Source organism: Emys orbicularis, chromosome 19 (genome assembly GCF_028017835.1).
Source record: "Emys orbicularis isolate rEmyOrb1 chromosome 19, rEmyOrb1.hap1, whole genome shotgun sequence".
NCBI classification, from domain to species: Eukaryota; Metazoa; Chordata; order Testudines; family Emydidae; genus Emys; species Emys orbicularis.
In genome coordinates, this window is record NC_088701.1 from 7,403,358 (window position 1) to 7,422,269 (window position 18,912).

At 61.0% G+C, this 18,912-nt stretch overlaps 1 protein-coding gene across 1 annotated transcript in view; it reads left to right on the forward strand.

Moving 5' to 3' along the window:
- Positions 1-18,695, forward strand: part of RAPGEF3 (Rap guanine nucleotide exchange factor 3) — a 76,024-nt gene extending 57,329 nt beyond the window's left edge. The window contains exons 15-28 of the mRNA XM_065419649.1: positions 180-262; positions 876-915; positions 1,186-1,267; positions 6,405-6,551; positions 10,588-10,685; positions 11,174-11,299; positions 11,428-11,609; positions 11,766-11,856; positions 12,399-12,449; positions 13,094-13,181; positions 13,921-13,985; positions 14,656-14,710; positions 16,992-17,063; positions 18,577-18,695. Coding sequence (XP_065275721.1) covers positions 180-262; positions 876-915; positions 1,186-1,267; positions 6,405-6,551; positions 10,588-10,685; positions 11,174-11,299; positions 11,428-11,609; positions 11,766-11,856; positions 12,399-12,449; positions 13,094-13,181; positions 13,921-13,985; positions 14,656-14,710; positions 16,992-17,063; positions 18,577-18,695 — 1,299 coding nt within the window. The remainder of the gene's footprint in view (positions 1-179; positions 263-875; positions 916-1,185; positions 1,268-6,404; positions 6,552-10,587; positions 10,686-11,173; positions 11,300-11,427; positions 11,610-11,765; positions 11,857-12,398; positions 12,450-13,093; positions 13,182-13,920; positions 13,986-14,655; positions 14,711-16,991; positions 17,064-18,576) is intronic.
- The last annotated feature ends 217 nt before the right edge of the window (positions 18,696-18,912 follow it).

The following is an 18,912-nucleotide window of genomic DNA, read 5'->3' on the forward strand; positions in this document are numbered from 1 at the left end:
ACTGGCATTGCCAGGGGTGTCATGTGGGGGCATTGCTTCCCATGGAGCCCACCCCAAATACCCACCCCCCCGGGAGAGATTTCCAGGCCCCTGCGTAGGGTGACCTCAGGTGTCCCAGCACATGCTCTAGAATCACAGTGCAGCCTTGGTACTGACCAGCCAGAGCCTTTGTCCTGCAGAACCTCTCGGACTTCGTGAGCCGGGATCCTCGCCTGTGCAACCTGCTCCGGGACCAGACACAGGATCGTCGAAGGAACAGAACGTGAGTCACCGCCCCACCCCACCTCCTTACTTCCGAACCCCTGAGGCCCCGTCCGTGCCTAGACGGAGCCATGCCTGTGCCTCACGCGGGCCTGAGTCCTGGAGAGGCTGCGGTGTAACCCGTGCGGCAGTGACTGGAGCGCTGGACTCCTGGGTCCTAGTCCCAGGATGGATGCGCAGGTGTGTGGGGTTAGAGCGGGGGTGGGGAGTCAAGAGGTCTGCCTTCTACCCCAGCCCTGCTGCTAACTCGCGTGGCTGGGCCAGGCCTCTCTGTGCCTCAGAGGGAATGGACTTGGGAGGCTAAGGGCTCTTGGACATGCTGCGAGGACACGCTCTGTGGAGGAGGGAACTAGTCAGTATCATTCGGACCCTCTCCCCATCCAGGTATCTGGGCTCCCCGCTGAGAAGGAGGGGTTTAAACACACAGGAAGCTCTGGGGCTCAATGCTCTGGTGGAGGAGCCCCAAGCTGAACTCCCCAAGTGAACTCGCGGCCACCGGCTCTGCTCTGGGCGACGTGGTGCCCCCCCGGGTGCTGTGACTGCAGGGAGCTGATTCACACCCGGGAGGGGCCGGCTCTAGGGCTCTCACCCGTGTGTGTTTCTCCTCTTTGCAGACTGGAGAACGGTGGCGGAAGCGCATCTCCACAGCCCAAGGTACCGACAGCCCAGCAGCGCTGCGGGGCACCTGCTGCCCCTTCCGAGGGGCATGGTGGGTGGGCAGGGAGCCAAGGAAACGCCCCGAAGGGGAGTGGCCCTGACACAGGCTGAGGGCGATCGTGTGGGACTTTGAGGGCTTGGCTCACCTGAGCTGCCCTGTGGGTCTCCGTGGAAGTGCTGTGCCCTTGGGCTGTGAGCATGGCAGATGCCAGTGTCTGCCATTCAGCACCCTAGTCCCATCCCAGCTTCTTCATTCCCCCATCCCAGGTTCGGAGCACAGTGAACTGGATCGCCAGCCTGGAGGATGCCACGCTGAGTAACAGCTGTGCCATTGGAGCCCAGGACAAAGGTAACAGCTCTGCGTCCGCCCATCACACACATGAGACTGCATCCGCCCCCTCACCCACACAGACTGCTTCCACCCCCACACACACACACAGACACACCAGACTCACACCCACACAGACTGCTTCCGCCCCCTCACCCACACAGACTGCTTCCACCCCCACACACACACGCGCACAGACTGCTTCCACCCCCTCACACCCACACAGACTGCTTCCGCCCCCTCACCCACACAGACTGCTTCCGCCCCCTCACCCACACACAGACACACCAGACTCACACCCACACAGACTGCTTCCACCCCCCACACACACACACACACAGACTGCTTCCACCGCTACACACACACACACACACACACACACACATTGCTTCCACCCTTCACACACACACACACACCACACACAGTTTGCTTCCGCCCCCTCGCACACACACAGCACACACAGACTGCTACTTCCCCCATCTCTCTCTCTCACACAGACTGCTTCCACCCCCCCCCACACGCGCACAGACTGCTTCCACCGCTTCTCACACACACACACACACACACACACACACACACACACACACACACACACACACACACACACACACACACATTGCTTCCACCGCTTCTCACACACACACACACACACACACACACACACATTGCTTCCACCCTTCACACTCTCACACACACACACACACATTGCTTCCACCCTTCACACTCACACACACACACACACACACACACACACACATTGCTTCCACCCTTCACACTCACACACACACACACACACACAGACTGCTTCCACCGCTTCTCTCACACACACACACACACACACACACTGCTTCCACCCTTCACACACACACACACACACGCACTGCTTTCATGCTTTTATCCCCCCACTACACACACACACACACACACACACACAGACTGCTTCCGCCTCCTCACACACAAGACTGCGTCTTCCCCCCCACACACACAGACTGCTTTCACCCTCTCACACACACACCACACACAGACCCCTTCTCTCTCTCTCACACACACATACACACACACTGATTCCGCCCCCTCACACTCACACACACAGAGACTGCTTCTGCCCCCTCTCACACACACAAAACACACACAGACTTCTTCCGCCTCCTCACCACACCATACACAAGACTGCTTCTGCCCCCTCACACACAACCCATGCACACAGACTGCTTCTGCCCCCTCTCTCTCTCACACACACACACAACACACACAGACTGCTTCCGCCCCCTCACACACAAGACTGCATTTTCCCACACACACACACACACACACTGCTTTCACCCCTCACACACACACATCACACACAGACTCCTTCTCTCTCTCTCTCTCTCTCTCACACACACACACACACACACACACACACACACACACACACACACACACACACAGAGTTTCTGCCCCCTCACACACACGCCACACACACAAGACTGCTTCTGCACCCTCTCTCTCTCACACACACACCACACACACACACAGATTGCTTCCGCCACCTCACACACACCACACACACTGACTGCTTCCACCCTTCACACACACACATGCACACACACACACTGCTTCCACCCCTTCACACATACACACACACACACACACACCACAGAGACTGCTTCTTCCCCTTCACACACACACACACACACACACACACACACACACAGACTGCTTCTACCCCCTATCTCTCTCTCACACACACAGACTGCTTCCACCCCCTCACACACACCACACACAGACTGCTTCTGCCCCCTCACACACAACACACAAGAGTGCTTCTGCCCCCTCTCTCTCACACACACCACACACACACAGTTTGCTTCCGCCCCCTCACACACACACACACACACAACACACACAGACTGCTTCATCCCCTTCAAACACACATACACACACACAGACTGCTTCTGCCCCCTCACACACTGCATTCACCCGCTCACACACACACACTGCACACACAGACTGCTTCTTCCCCTTCACACACACCCAAACACACACACACACACACCCCACATACAGACTGCTTCTTCCCCTTCACACACACACACACACACACACACACACACACACACACACACACACACACACACACACAGACTGCTTCCGCCCCCTCACACACAACCCACACATAAACAGACTGCTTCTGCCCCTTCCACAGACATACACACAGACTGCTTCCACCCCCTCACACACAAGGCTGCTTCTACCCACCCCCACCCTCTCTCTCTCTCTCTCTCTCTCTCACACACACACACACACACACACACACACACACACACACACACTGCTTTCACCCCCTCACACTCAACACACACAAGCTTGCTTCTGCCCCCCCCCACACAGACTGCTTCCGTCCCTCACACACAAGACTGCGTCTTCCCCCCACACACACACACTGCTTTCACTCCCTGACACACACACCACATACAAAGACTGCTTCTTCCCCTTCATACAGACACACAGACTGCTTCTGCCCCCTCACAAACACACCACACACACAGACTACTTCTTCCCCTTCTCTCCTCTCTCACACACACACACACACACACACAGCTTCTGCCCCCTCTCTCTCTCACACACACACACACACACACACACACACACACACACACACAGAGCTTCTGCCCCCCTCACACACACACACACACACAACACAACACACACATACTGCTTCCGCCCCCTCACCACACAAGACTCTGTCACACAATATTGCTTCCGCTGCCTCACACACACACACACCACACACAGACTGCTTCCGCCCTTCACACACATGCACACACCCACACACACTGCTTTCACCCCTTCCCTCTCTCATGCTCACACACACACACACACACTACTTTCACCCCCTCACACACACACACACGTAGACTGCTTCTGCCCCCCCACGCACGCATGCATACACACACACACACAGACTGCTTCTGCCCCCTCACAGATGCACACACACACCTAGGGTCCTAGAGCTACAGGCAAACTCCTGTGATTTCTTAGGCATCCGCAGAGGCAACATCTCCCCTGTAGGTGTGTGAGGTGTAGCCCCTCCCCTTAGACACAGTCTCCTTGTAGGTATGTGGGGTGTAGCGCTTCTGTGATGCATTCTCAAGGGTGAAACCAGAACTAGGGTACTGCTGAGCCCTCTGTCTTGCCAACCTGGGCTCCCTCTCACACTGTGATTATGTGACAAGCTGCAAACCCCTCTAGGTCCTGCACTCACACAAACATTCACAGGCAGGGACACATCCAGCTGAGTTACTTGAATGCTTTCATAGGCCACCCATGAACCAACAATAGAGAGGCTCTGGCAAATTCCCCCCAGCTCCCCAGCCTAGAACCCCAGAACTGTACCGTCTTGCCCTGCTCAGAAACCTGACCAGTGTAAGTGTATTACCCAGTCTGTCCCTCCCTCAGTGTGGAGAGGATGTGCACCAGTCCTTGATCCTGAGCAGATTTCCCTTTACACTTCAAACAACACACTGTTTTAGGTAAAAAATATAAAACAATGTATTAACTACAGATAGATTTTAAGTGATTATAAGTAGTAAGCGTACAGACCAAAGCTAGTTACCTAAGACATAAAACAGATTTGCAGTCTGAGTTCTATTAACTAGACAGGAGTTGAATCAAGCGGTGTTTCACCCTGACAGAAAATACAAGCAGGTCACAGGTCTTCCATACACGGGCAAGAAATCCCTTCAGCCTGGAACTATCTCCTCAGTTCAGTCTTTTTCTTCAGACCTGTTTCCAGGTGTTGAGTTGTGGGGGGAGTGAGAACAAGTGATGTGATGTCACTTCCCCCATTTATAGGTTCCTCCAGCTTGCTGGAAAGATCTTTTGCTATGATGTGAGTCAAAAAGTGTCCATTGTTTACCTGCCCCCTTTGAGAAGGCTTCATTGTACACAGATAATGGTAATGTGGATTCTAGGGTTGCCAACTTTCTAATTTCAGAAAACTGAACACCCTTGCCCTGTCCCCTTCCCCCCGGCCCCGCACCCCCATCTCCGTCGCTCGGTCTCCCCCACCCTCACTTACTTTCACCAGCCTGGGACAGAAGGTTGGGATGTGGGGTGTGAGCGTTCTGGGTGGGGGTACGGGCTCTGGGATGGGGCCAGGGATGAGGGGTTCAGGGTGCAGGAAGATGCTCCAGGTTGGGGCCAAGCGGTTTGGAGTGTGGGAGGGAGGTGCGGACTCTGGGAAGGAGTTCAGGTGCGGGAGGGGATGTGGGGTGCAGGCTCTGGGAGGGAGTTTGGGTGTGTGAGGGGGCTCTGAGCTGGGGCAGGGGGCTGGGGCGTGGAAGGGGGGGTCAGGGTGCAGGCTCTGGGCGGCTCTGGCTGGGGCAGTTTGCGGGGGCTCCAGGAGGCGCTGATGTCAGGTGGCCCCTTAAATAGCAGCTGGCATTTCCCAGGCCTCAGAGGCCGCTCTGTCTGCCATGAATCCTGGACACGTGGCTCGGCGAGGACAAAAGTTTTTCCTGTTCTCTGGAATGCGGTGGGAGGGAAGAGAATTCCCCGCAAGTGACACACACACCCGAAAACCGGACGCCAGGCAACCCTAGTGGATTCCCCTTACTGAGCCATCAACACTGTCTGGCTTCTCCATTGTTGTACCTGAAAGGCTGCTTGTGGGTGTTCCCAAACTCACTACATATTTCAGTAACACACACATAGCAAAACATCATAACTTCGCATACAATGATACCACATACAATCCAACAGGAGATTAATGCTTAACAGATCAAGACTTTTAAAATAGTACCTCGCAAGGCAGACTTTTTACAAAACACATCATAATTATATCACCATGGTAGATATGGGGGTGCCAGGGTGTTCCTTTGGGGTAAAGAGTGTCACACCTCCCCTTAGACACAGTCATCCTGGGAGGCGTGTGGGGTGCAGACTCCCCGACATGGTGGCCCCCATACCCGAGAGGCAGGGCCCTGCTCAGAGCCCATAGGGACTTGCAGTCAGGGCTTGTGCCCTGGGGCCCCAGTCTGCCTCCCACGGAGTTCACAGCTCAAACCTGCCCCCAAACGGGGCTCCCTGCCCGAGGTTCCTAGGTCACCTCTGCCCTCGGCTGGCTGGGTCCTGGCAAGGGGGGTCTCACTAACGTGTCCCCTGCCTTCCCCAGTGCCCTATGACGTCTACAGAGCTGACCACTCCTGCCTCACCGTGGTGCTGCCAGTGAACGCCTCCGTGCGCGATGTGCTCCAGTCCCTCACCCGCCAAGAGGGCGGGCACGGCGAGCGCATGCTGGTCAAGGTCAACTCAGCAGGGGGTGAGTGAGTGGCGTGGTGCTGGCGGGAGCTGGGAAGTGCGTTCTCCCCCCTCCCTCCACCAGCTGCACTGGGGCAGCACGTCCTCCCCTGCCAGCTGCACTGGGGCAGCACGTCCTCCCCCGACCTCCCTTGCCAGCTGCACTGGGGCAGCACGTCCTCCCCCGACCTCCCCTGTCAGCTGCACTGGGGCAGCATGTCCTCGCCTCACCTCCCCCACCAGCTGCACTGGGGCAGCACATCGTCCCCCTCCCCCACCAGCTGCAGTGGGGCAGTAAGTCCTCCCTTCACCTCTCCCCCACCAGCTGCATTCGGGCAGCACATCCTCTCCCCACGTCCCCCTTCCAGCTGCATTGGGGCAGCACGTCCTCCCCCCGCCTCCTCCCACAGACTGCACTGGGGCAGCACATCATAGAATATCAGGGTTGGAAGGGACCTCAGGAGGTCATCTAGTCCAACCCCCTGCTCAAAGCAGGACCAATTCCCAACTAAATCATCCCAGCCAGGGCTTTGTCAAGCCTGACCTTAAAACCCTTTAAGGAAGGAGATTCCACCACCTCCCTAGGTAACGCATTCCAGTGCTTCACCACCCTCCTAGTGAAGAAGTTTTTCCTAATATCCAACCTAGACCTGCCCCACTGCAACTTGAGACCATTGCTCCTTGGTCTGTCATCTGGTACCACTGAGAACAGTCTAGATCCAACCTCTTTGGAACCCCCTTCTGGTAGTTGAAAGCAGCTATCAGATCCCCCCTCATTCTTCTCTTCTGCAGACTAAACAATCCCAGTTCCCTCAGCCTCTCCTCATAAGTCATGTGCTCCAGCCCCCTAATCATTTTTGTTGCCCTCCGCTGGACTCTTTCCAGTTTTTCCACATCCTTCTTGTAGTGTGGGGCCCAAAACTGGACACAGTGCTCCAGATGAGGCCTCACCAATGCCGAATAGAGGGGAATGATTCAGGCATCATGTCCTCCCCTCTCCCCTCCAGCTGCACTCGGGCAGCACATTGTCCCCCTTCCTCCGCCAGCTGCACGTCTTCCCCCTATCTCCCCCCTCGAGCTGCACTGGGGCAGCATGTCCTTCCCCCTCCCCCTCCCCCACTGCATTCAGGCAATACATCCTCCACCCGTCTCCTTGCACCAACTGCACTGGGGCAGCACGTCCTCCCCCTCCTCTCCCCGTCAGCTGCACTGGGGCAGCACGCCCTCCCCCATCCAGCTGTACTGGGGCCAGTAGCGTAGCTAGGGGGGAGCGGGGGCAGCGGCTGCTCCCGCACTGAGCACAAGTGGCGCCTGGTCAATTTCCTGGCGCCTTTGTACTCACCCGGGGGAGCGATTAAAAAAAAAAAGGTGCCACCCGCTGCGGCGCTTTTATTTTACTCACCCGGCGGCGCTCTGGGTCTTCAGCGGCACTTCGGCGGCGGGCCCTTCAGTGCCGCCGAAGACACCAGGAGCGCCGCCGGGTGAGTAAAAGCCCTGCAGCGGGTGGGCGCTTTTTTTTTTTTTGATCGCTCCCCCTGTTCCCTCCACCTGGCTATGCCACTGACTTGGGCAGCACGTCCTCCCCCCACCTCCCCCGCCAGCTGCACTGGGGCAGCAAATCCTCCCTCCACCTCCCCCCGCCAGCTGCACTGGGGCAGCACATCTTCCCCCCACCTCCCCTCCCCACCTGCACTGGGGCAGCACGTCCTCCCCCCACCTCCCCGCCAGCTGCACTGGGGCAGCATGTCCTCCCCTCCCCTCCCCTCCCCACCTGCACTGGGGCAGCACATCATCCCCCTCCCCCACCAGCTGCAGTGGGGCAGCACATCTTCCCCCCACCTCCCACCTCCAGCTGCACTGGGTCAACACATCCTCCCCTCCCCTCCCCCATCCAGCTGCACTGGGGCAGCATGTCCTCCCCTCCCCTCCCCCATCCAGCTGCACTGGGGCATGTCCTCCCCTCCCCTCCCCTCCCCACCTGCACTGGGGCAGCACATCATCCCCCTCCCCCACCAGCTGCAGTGGGGCAGCACATCTTCCCCCCACCTCCCACCTCCAGCTGCACTGGGTCAACACATCCTCCCCTCCCCTCCCCCATCCAGCTGCACTGGGGCAGCATGTCCTCCCCTCCCCTCCCCCATCCAGCTGCACTGGGGCATGTCCTCCCCTCCCCTCCCCTCCCCACCTGCACTGGGGCAGCACATCATCCCCCTCCCCCACCAGCTGCAGTGGGGCAGCACATCTTCCCCCACCTCCCACCTCCAGCTGCACTGGGTCAACACATCCTCCCCTCCCCTCCCCCATCCAGCTGCACTGGGGCAGCATGTCCTCCCCTCCCCTCCCCCATCCAGCTGCACTGGGGCAGCATGTCCTCCCCTCCCCTCCCCCATCCAGCTGCACTGGGGCAGCATGTCCTCCCCTCACCTCCCACTTCCAGCTGCACTGGGGCAGCACATCTTCCTCCCACCTCCAGCTGCACTGGGTCAACACATCCTCCCCTCACCTCCCTGGCTAGCTGCACTGGGTCAAAGCATCCTCCCCTCCCCTCCCCCATCCAGCTGCACTGGGGCAGCACATCTTCCTCCCACCTCCAGCTGCACTGGGGCAGTACGTCCTCCCCTCACCTCCCACTTCCAGCTGCACTGGGGCAGCACGTCCCCCCCCCCCCCACCTCCTCCGCCAACTGCACTGGGGCAGCACATCCTCCCCCCCACCTCCTCCGCCAACTGCACTGGGGCAGCATGTCCTGCCCCAACCTCCCACACCCGCTTCACTGGGGCAGCACGTCCTCCCCTCCCCCCTCCAGCTGCACTGGGGCAGTACGTCCTCCCCCTACCTTCCGCTTCCAGCTGCACTGGGGCAGCACATCCTACCTCCTCTCCCCTCTCCAGCTGCACTGGGGAAGCACGTCCTCCCCCAACCTCCCCCACCAGCTGCACTGGGGCAGCACGTCCTCCTCTCTCCCCTCCAGCTGCACTGGGGAAGCACGTCCTCCCCCAACCTCCCCCACCCGCTGCACTGGGGCAGCATGTCCTCCTCCCCCTTCCTCCCCACCAGCTGCACGCAGGCAGCATGACCTCACCCCTCCCCCTTCCCCTCACCAGCTGCACTGGGGCAGTGTGTCCTCCCGCCTCCCGTTGCCTCCCCCCACCAGCTGCACTGGGGCAGTGTGTCCTCCCGCCTCCCATTGCCTCCCCCCACCAGCTGCACTGGGGCAGCACATCTACCCCTCACCTCCCCCCCCCCCAGCTGCTCTGGGGCAGCATGTCCTTGCCCCACCAGGGTGTCCCTGAAGCAGGTAGAGTGAAGAGGGGGCAGTAATGGGGCTGGGAGAGTGGGATGCATTCACTTTAGGCAGTGTCTGGGTCTGCCAAGCATCTGGAGGCCTCTTCACCTGCCCAACCCCTTTTCTGCAGCAGCGACACCTGGCCCCTCTCCCCATGCTGCAGCTGCCCCTCTCCGCTACCCCCCAGGCTGCGAGGATTTCCTCGGGGCTCGCCCTGCCCATGCTGACCCAGAGGGGGCGACGGTGCTCTAGTGGCAGCAGCTGCTCCTGCTCCCGCCTGGCCCAGGCACCACACTGCGCCTCAGGGGGCAGCGCTGGGCTGGGACTCAGGCTGCATGGCTGATCCATGTCCTGCCGAGACCTCCCAATCCTACACCCTGAGCCGGTCCCCTCTCGAGCTGGAGGGAGTGGGGTGCCCCATGCTGCAGCCAGTGTGGTCCCTGGGGCACTGTCGTATGGCACAGCCTGCTGCGGCCCTCCGCCGGCTCTACGGGTGTGTGGGGTTGGCATGCCCTCCTCACGGGCCTGTGAATTCACTTGGGGACAAGGGGGATGCCGGAGGGACCAGCCCTGAGCTCCGCCAAGTCCCGGGCTAGCAGCCCTTGCTCACGCTTGGATTTCCCCATGTCTCCCCTGCGCCCCAGGGCAGCGAGGCGGGCTGCGCTCCGTCCCGGAACGTGCCTGTCCCTGCTGGCTGGTGTGCGTGCAAACACCGCCGCCTGGTGGCCACTGTGCGAGTAGCTCTCCAACAGGCTCTCTCTCTCTCTGACAGATAAAGCGGGGCTGCAGATGGACACCATCGGTGTGTACACATCCCTGGGCCTGAACGAGAGACTCTTTGTTGTGAATGTCCAGGAGCTGCACACCCTGGTGAGGGCTGGGCTGGGGGAGCAGGGTTCTAGGCTGGGGCCAGGCGAGCCTTGTGCCCCTCTCTTTGCCAAGGGCTGGAGACTCCATCCCACGAGCTCTGGTCCAGCACACACACCACCTGAGGGCTGCTGCCCATTATCAGAGACACTCAGAGCTGGGAACTGGTTGTTACGGGGCGTGGAGAGCCCAGGCCCAGTACTGCAGCACACAGGCCCTGGGCAGCAGTGCCTCTGCCCCAGGGACTGCCACAGTCTGCTCCCAGCGGCAGGAGCTGCACCTTGACCTGTGGTGTAGATGGCTTGGGGTCTGGCCTCTGTGGCTGGTCTGCCTGGCTGCCTGGGCGTTTACAGCCACCTAAGATCTACCAGCTCCCCGCTGAGCTGGGCAGGGCTCTGGCCCAGGGCTGCCTGGCTCACCCGCAGGCCGTGCAGAGCACACAGGGCTAAGGAGATGGGGGCGTGTGACATTCTCGCTCCTCCTCTATCCAGACCCCTCATCCCGAGCAGCTGGGGCCCACCGTTGGCTCCTCAGAGACCCTGGACCTCATCAGCTCCAAGGACTTGGCCAGTCAGCTGACGGATTACGACTGGAACCTCTTCAGCAGCGTCCACCAGGTAATGGGCAGTGTCTGGAGCAATAAGCCTGGGGTCAGAGCAGAGGGGATGTGGGCCAGGCGCTGGGCTGGCTCTCAGGAGATGCGGGTCCAGTCCCAGCCCTGAGCTCTGGCCCTTGTGTTTTGAAGGTGGAGCTGATCTATTACATCTTTGGGCAGCAGACGTTTCCCAGCGCGACCACGGCGAACCTGGAGCGCGTCATGCGGCGCTTCAACGAGCTGCAGTACTGGATCGCCACCGAGCTCTGCCTCTGTGCGGAGCCGGGCAAGCGGGCCCAGCTGCTCAGGAAGTTCATTAAGCTGGCTGCACAGTGAGTGACTTGTGGGCAGGGAACTCGTCCTCCAGGAGTCCCCGCTGCCAGCCCTCTCCATGGAGGCAGCCTGGCGCTGGGCCCTGCTGTGCTAGCTGTGTCATCCAGGCCCAGTGCTGGCCCTCAGCCCCCGAGTTACTGTATCTTCCATTTCAGCCTCAAGGAGCAGAAGAACCTGAATTCCTTCTTCGCGGTGATGTTTGGTCTGAGCAACACGGCTGTGAGTCGCCTCGCCAAGACCTGGGAGGTACAGACCAAGGCACAGGCCCTGCTGCTCCAGGTCAGATCCAGCCTGGGAAACTTCCCCCAGGCCCTGGGACCCTCAGCTCCTAACAGCCTAGGCAGAGGTCACCTCCTGCTGGGCGATGGGCCTGAACCAGAGCCCCAGGCTCAGTTAATGCGAGTGTCCTGGCCAAAATCCAACTGCTGCTCACCCCACTCAACTCCCTCCCATTGAGCTACAGACGCCTTCTTTACTCCCTTCCCTATACCCTGTGTTCCACCCCAGAGGCAGCTCAGTACTGGCTGAAACAATCCTTGTGTCTAGTTTCTGGGCTGGGGCCTGCCTTCTTCACACCCAGAACTCCCGCGGGAATGCAGGCCGTTCTGGGTGCCCAGCGCCTGGCTGTGGAGGGGCTGTCGGGGGGTCAGCCTCCATGCAGCCCCCAGCGCGGCAGAGGCTCTGAGAATGCGCTCTGTGTGAGGAGCAGGAGAGGGTCCCGGTGCAGGGGGCTGGAGGATCCACCTGGGGTTCGGGGGAAGCTCTCACCTGCTCTGTCTCACACACAGAGGCTGCCGCACAAAACCAGGAAGCTGCACTCAGCGCTGGAGCGTATGCTGGTAAGTTTGGCTCCCTTTGCCAGCACCTTCACCTCCCCACATGATTCTTGTAGATGGCGGAGACCCCCAAGGCAGGTTCCCATAGCCCAGCCCACCCAGCTGTGGGAGCTAAGCCATGCTGGGCTGGGGCAGTGCCTGGGGGAGGGGTCCTTTGGGGGCAGGAAGTGGTGCAGGTGATGCAGGAAGGGGAACCCCCCCTTCTGTGCTGCATGCAGTGCTAGAGGGCTCCATCTCAGGCCCTTGCTCCATGGTGTCGGAGCACTGCCGGAGGAGCTGTGCTAAGCCCCCTGGTCACGGGTGATCCCAGGTACTCTGGGTGTGAGCCAGGGTGCTGGCCCCAGCGTCATCTGGGTGAGGACTTTCTGCCTCCCTAGGTCCCCTGCAGCATCAACTGGCTGCAGCCGTCCCCTGCCCTTCCTAAATAGCTGCTATGCTCCACCTCAGCGGTGGTGAGGTGACCCTCCAGCGGGGGCGCTCCCTCAGGCTGCGAGGGGCTGCACTGGCCTGGGGAGCCACAGGCCGCTTGTGGCCGGGGGAGCTGAGCTCTGGCCTGCTGGGGGCCTAGCCTGCAGCCATGGCCTCGCGAAGGCACCGCTCTGGGGCCAGGAAATGGCTCCTGCTCTGAAATGCTTTTCTCCTTCCAGGACCCGTCCTGGAATCACAGAGTCTACAGATTGGCCGTCGCCAAACTGACCCCGCCCATCGTCCCCTTCGTGCCCCTCCTTCTCAAAGGTACAGGAACAGCTCAGGAATTTCAGCCGGGGGGGGGCTGCGCACTAACTCTGTTTCCAGAAGTGACCCCCTCCCACAGTGGGTTTGCAGGGACCCCACCCCAGCACCGGGTCCCCGTCTTCCCAGGGAGGCCAGTTCCTCTGGGCACTAGTGTCCCAGTGGGGCGCTGCTGGGTCCAGGCACATGCCCTGGAGAAGCTCAGGAGACTCCTCACTTGGCAGGGCAGTATGGCTACCGAAGGGGACAGCTTTGCACTGCCTCACAGTGACATAGAGCCCATCCCGCGGGACCGGGGCTCCATCCTGTGGGGCTGGGGGACCGGGGCTCCATCTCATAGGTCAGGGGGACCGGGGCTCCATGCCACAGGGCGGGGGGACTGAGGAATTCAATCATATGCAGTTGGCTCCAGCCCCGCAAGCTCCTGATCTCTTCGGCCATGGGGCCAAGCCTCCAGCAGACACTGGATTTGGCTGCTGTCAGGCTGCTCCTTGGGGGTGCTCTGAGTCCACACCTCCATTACCAACCCTGGGGTGTGGGCGGTGGGGGAGTCCCTGCGGGAGCCCTGCCCTGCCGGACGGAGGAGCATTGGTGGGATGGGCCAAGCACAGGTTCAATGACAGCAGCCTCCCCGCCGCAGAGAACCCCCATCTCTGTTGATGGTCTGAGGCGTTAGCTGGTGCCAGTGGAAGGAGGCTGAGCCGCGGGGGCTGGGCACTGACTTTGAGGCTTCCCCTTGTAGACATGACCTTCATCCACGAGGGCAACCGCACGCTGGCAGAGAACCTCATCAACTTTGAGAAGATGGTGAGCCAGGCAGAACCTGTCACCCCTCCAGGCCGGCCCCACTCCCCCCGGCGGCTGCGGGGTCTGGCGAAGTGAAGCGCTGCACAGACACTAATGCATTTGGGGGTCCCTCAGCAGGCGGCTCATGCGCCCCGTTTTTCCAGGGAGGAAGCTGAGGCGCAGTGAGAACCCAGGTGTTCTGGCTCCTGGCCTCATGCTCTGACAGGCCTGTCTGGAGGAGGGGCTTCGGCTGATAACAGTACTGAGAGTGCCTGTGCGCAGGGGCCGGACGGGGCTGGCAGGGGCCACCTCCTTCACCCACTCCCAGCCCACGGGCTCCTCCGCCCCACAGCAGCTCCCCAGCAGGGTGTGGCTGGCCCCACCTGCCTGTCCTGCAGTGCTGCCCCAGCCTAGCAGAGGGGATGCCCCGCCATGGTGCCCCATCCCTGGGCCCATGGGATTGTGGTTGCTCTGCACATTTTGCCCCTGTTCCCCATGGCCCTTTGCTGGGGTTGCCTGGCTGAGGGACAGGCCTTTGGTAGAGGGCATGTGCTGGATGAGGCAGCTGTGCCCCACGCCCCTCACAGGCACTTGGCTTCCAAAGGAGTGGGAGGGGGAAGAGCTTTACCTGACCATGTGTGCGCCGGGCCATGCTCCCTGGCCCATGAGTAACCCTGTGCCTTGCCTGCAGCGAATGATGGCCAAGGCCGTACGTATCATCCACCACTGCCAGAGCCACACGTACGGTGAGTGTGCGCCAGGGCCTGTGGGCAGGGCCAGCACCCAGCCCTGGGGAAGGTCACCCTCCAGCCAGCATCACACAGGGGCCATGGCAGGTCGCGTCTCCTGTGGGTCGAGTTCTGGCTCCCGTGGGAGCAGGCACTTTGCCACCCATCCCCAGCACTGGGGTCTGCCCTTCAGGGTTACAGCTTAGACAGGACCCAGGGCAGCCAGGGTGGGGGTCCTACCAAAACAGCCCAGTAGGCATTGCCAGTAGAGTGGGATTTAGGAGGAGAGGGTACTGGGGCATGTAGGGGGGTAGGGAGGGCACCGTATAGGGAAGATGGGGGGCATTGGAGTAGGAGGGCAGAGGGTGTTGGGGGAAAAGGAGGGGAGTTCCCAGAGCTGTTAGGCACCTTGCCACCACCTGCCCTAACGTTGGAAGCCATGTCTGTGCCTGCCGGGCTCAGCTCCCTGGTTCCACCAGCCACGGGCAGCACAAGCATGACCCCCTTCGCCCACACAGGCCCCGCTGCCCCCCTGCAGGTTAGTGACAAACACGCTCCAACCCCTCGGCCCTCCGAGTGTCCCCGGGCCTACCTGGGGCCCATGGGACACTCCCAGAACTGCCCCACAGCTCACCTGTTTCACTCCGGGGGCGTCACTCGACTCAGCTCACAGCACTGAGATTGCTTGCAGTACAAACAAATCAGAGTTCATTTAATGAAGATCAGAGAAGGCTGTGAAATTAATGGAAACAAAGGATTACATATAAAATAACTAAAACGGCATTCTCCTGCCTCCTGAAGGTTAGCTCACCCAAAGTTTAACAGGGATCCTCCATTCATAGGACACGCATGCTGGTAGCTTGCCCCTGGGCACCCCCAGATATTGTTCCAACCATCCATTTTCTTCACTTGTAAACAGGGTACCCCCCTCCCTGCTGCTTGTGTTTCTGGGCTAGAATCTCCCCTGGAGACTTTGATTAGCATTTTGCTTGGACTGTAAGTAGGCGTCCATTGTGAAGTGTACAGGGCTCACTTTACATACAGCCGGACAGGCATCTCCTGCCTGGCAGAAACGTACCATCTGCTGATGCCCAGCCCCAGCTCACAGACCTGAAGAGCATAATATGCCGTACAGACGCGTAGCTCCTAGGACAGGACCTGTACATACATTCTGCACTGATTGCAATGCTCAATGGGACACAGGCTTTCAGTAGGGCCTCCCGTGACACCCTAGGCAGAGATCAGACCGGGTTGCTCTGTAACCCTCTGCAGCCCTGTGCCCTCTGCCAGTTGGGTCACAGACCTGTAGGAAATGCATTGGGGCAGGAGGGCAGAGGTTGGGGGAGGGGTGTGCAGGGCAACAGAGGGCCCCTCGGAAAAGAAGGGCAGAGGTTGGGGGAGAGGAGTGTGTAGGGGAGCAGGGGCCTATGCGGACAGGAGGGCAGAGGTTGGGGGAGGGGTGGTGCAGGGGGACAGGGGGCGTGTGAGGGCAGAGGATGGGGGAAGGGCATGTGGGGGAGGGTGTGTGTAGGGGAGCAGGGGGCCCATGCAGGCAGGAGGGCAGAGGTTGGGGGAGGAATGGGGGGGGGGGGGAGCAGGGGGCCTATGTAGGCAGGAGGGCAGAGGTTGGGGGAGGGGTGTGTAGGGAATCAGGGGGCTCATGGGGGCAGGAGGGCAGAGATTGGGGGAGGGGATGTGTGGGGGAGCAGGGGGCCCATGTAGGTAGGAGGGCAGAGGTTGGGGGAGGAGCATGTGGGGGAGGGGATGTGTGGGGGAGCAGGGGGCCCATGTAGGTAGGAGGGCAGAGGTTGGGGGAGGAGCATGTGGGGGAGGGGATGTGTGGGGGAGCAGGGGGCCCATGTAGGTAGGAGGGCAGAGGTTGGGGGAGGAGCATGTGGGGGAGGGTGTGTGTAGGGGAGCAGGGGGCCCATGCGGGCAGGAGGGCAGAGGTTGGGGGAGGGTGTGTGTAGGGGAGCAGGGGGCCTATGCAGGCAGGAGGGCAGAGGTTGGGGGAGGAGCATGTGGGGGAGGGGGTGTGTAGGGGAGCAGGGGGCCCATGCGGGCAGGAGGGCAGAGGTTGGGGGAGGGTGTGTGTAGGGGAGCAGGGGGCCTATGCAGGCAGGAGGGCAGAGGTTGGGGGAGGAGCATGTGGGGGAGGGGGTGTGTAGGGGAGCAGGGGGCCCATGCGGGCAGGAGGGCAGAGGTTGGGGGAGGGGTGGTGCAGGGGGACAGGGGGCCTGTGGGGGCAGGAAGCATGTGCTGTGAGTGCCTAACGTCCTGGTCTGTTCTCTCCTCCTAGCTCCCATGTCCCCACTGCGGAGTCGTGCCCCCCAGCTGCTGGAGGACCCCCAGGCCCTGCGGATCTCCACCTGTACGGAGCCCCACCTTCCTTACCCCTTGCGAGGGCAGCCTGCTGGGAGGGATGAGTAGGAGCACGAGGCCGGGGGCGGGGGAGATGCTAGGCCAGTGCAGCCCCTTCCCCATTCATGGCCTGTCATACAGCTCCACTACCCAGTCCAGCTGTACCCACCATGGCATCTCTGCCAGCACCAGCCAAGCCAGGGGCCTCGTGTGGGCATGCCGTGCCCCCTGGCTGTCCCCCAGTGGGGCTCCCACCTCACACCTGTGCTAGCGAGAGCACGTCAGGCCCAGGGAGTGAGCGTAAGCAGAGGCCCTCCCACAGCCCACCCACAGCAGTTGGGGGGAGATTCCGGGGTGCTCCTGCCTCTGGCCATAGCTGGGGAATCTGGCCAGCCCCTGAGCTGGGCTGGTTGCGTTCTCTCCAGCCCACCCATGTCTCCTCCAGCCAGGGCCCTTCCCCCCGTTCTCCATTCACGTTAGTCCCCCACCCCCACCCCATTGTCCCTGCACTAATGACCCTGGGATCTTCCTGCAGCATCAGTCAAAGGCCGGCTTCCCTGTGCCAGCGGGAGCTGTGTCTGCCACTGCCGTGGCATGGCACCCTTGTGCTGAGTCGTGGCACCATCGCACTCATACTCGGCACTCCCTTGGGCAGGGGGAGAGCAGTGCCCCCAATCACAGCTGGCAGCTCGCCCTTCAGCACCTGCTCACAGGGCGCCTGCCCTCCTGCTCAGGGAATGACCCCTCTCTGCTCGCCCAGGAGCAGCCCCACTCCACACTGGCTCACTCGCAGATCCCAGGGTGAAAGGGTTGGAGTAAAGGAGGATGCCAGTCCTGCCTGGTGGGCATGAGCCAGATGCCTCCAGGGCAGCTCGGGGGGCATAGCCCGAGGCTGCCTCCCCTCCTGTTCTGAGGGCCCAGCCCCTGTGCACGTAGTGCCCTGTTCTGCTTGACTGCGATTCCGCTGGCTTCTTGACTGCAGCCCAACTCCCCACTTCCCCACCTGTCACAGCCTCAAGAGGGACAGGAGCAGCTGCTGGAGTCTGGCAGTCATTCAGCCTCCGCCTCCCAGTCCCCTCTTGTACTCGCTCCTCTCCTTGCTGGGTTCGGATGCTGGGCCAGGTAGTCAGGGGCTGCTTCTGCCACTGACGCGCCCTGGGACCTTGGGACTGTCCTGGCACCAGTCTGTCAGGTGAGACTCAAACACAGGATCTCCTGGCTGCCAGTTCCTGCCTAGAGCGTACAGAGGCTGCACCGCCCTGCCTTTCCCACTGGTCACTTGTTGGAATGCGCCTGCAGACCTGGCTTTGAATTCCCTCTTTGCACAGCCCAACAGAGCCAGGCATGAGCTGCGCTGCCCTTACCCCTCCTTACCCTGCACTGGGCTAACACTGCAGCCCTAGGGCTAGTGTCAAGGTGTGGGGCAGTGAGGGAACAGCTGCCTGTGCTGAGCCGTGGGCTTTAGCCAAGAGTGTCCCATCCCCCCCCATCCCCCACTCTGATCTGGGGCTGTTTCCTTGCAGGCTCTGAGCAGTCCCTGGGCGGGCGGAGTCCTGCCTGCACCCGGGCCTACCTCCAGCACCTGAAAGTGATCGACAACCAGAAGGAGCTGTCACGGCTTTCCCGGGACCTCGAGTCCTGATGCTTGGGACCAGGGGCGGAGCAGGAGGGGCCAGGCTAGAACCTCCAAGGGGAGCACTCCTCAGCCCACCAGCACATTGCCCCTGCCTGGCTGCAACGGGGCAGTTGTGCATGCCCTCCACCTCCTGTGAGAGGGCTGGCCATGCATTCCGACTGTCCCCACTGCAGAGGGACCCCGCCACAGCCCATCTGCCAGACCGCCTGCCCAGCCGGGACCG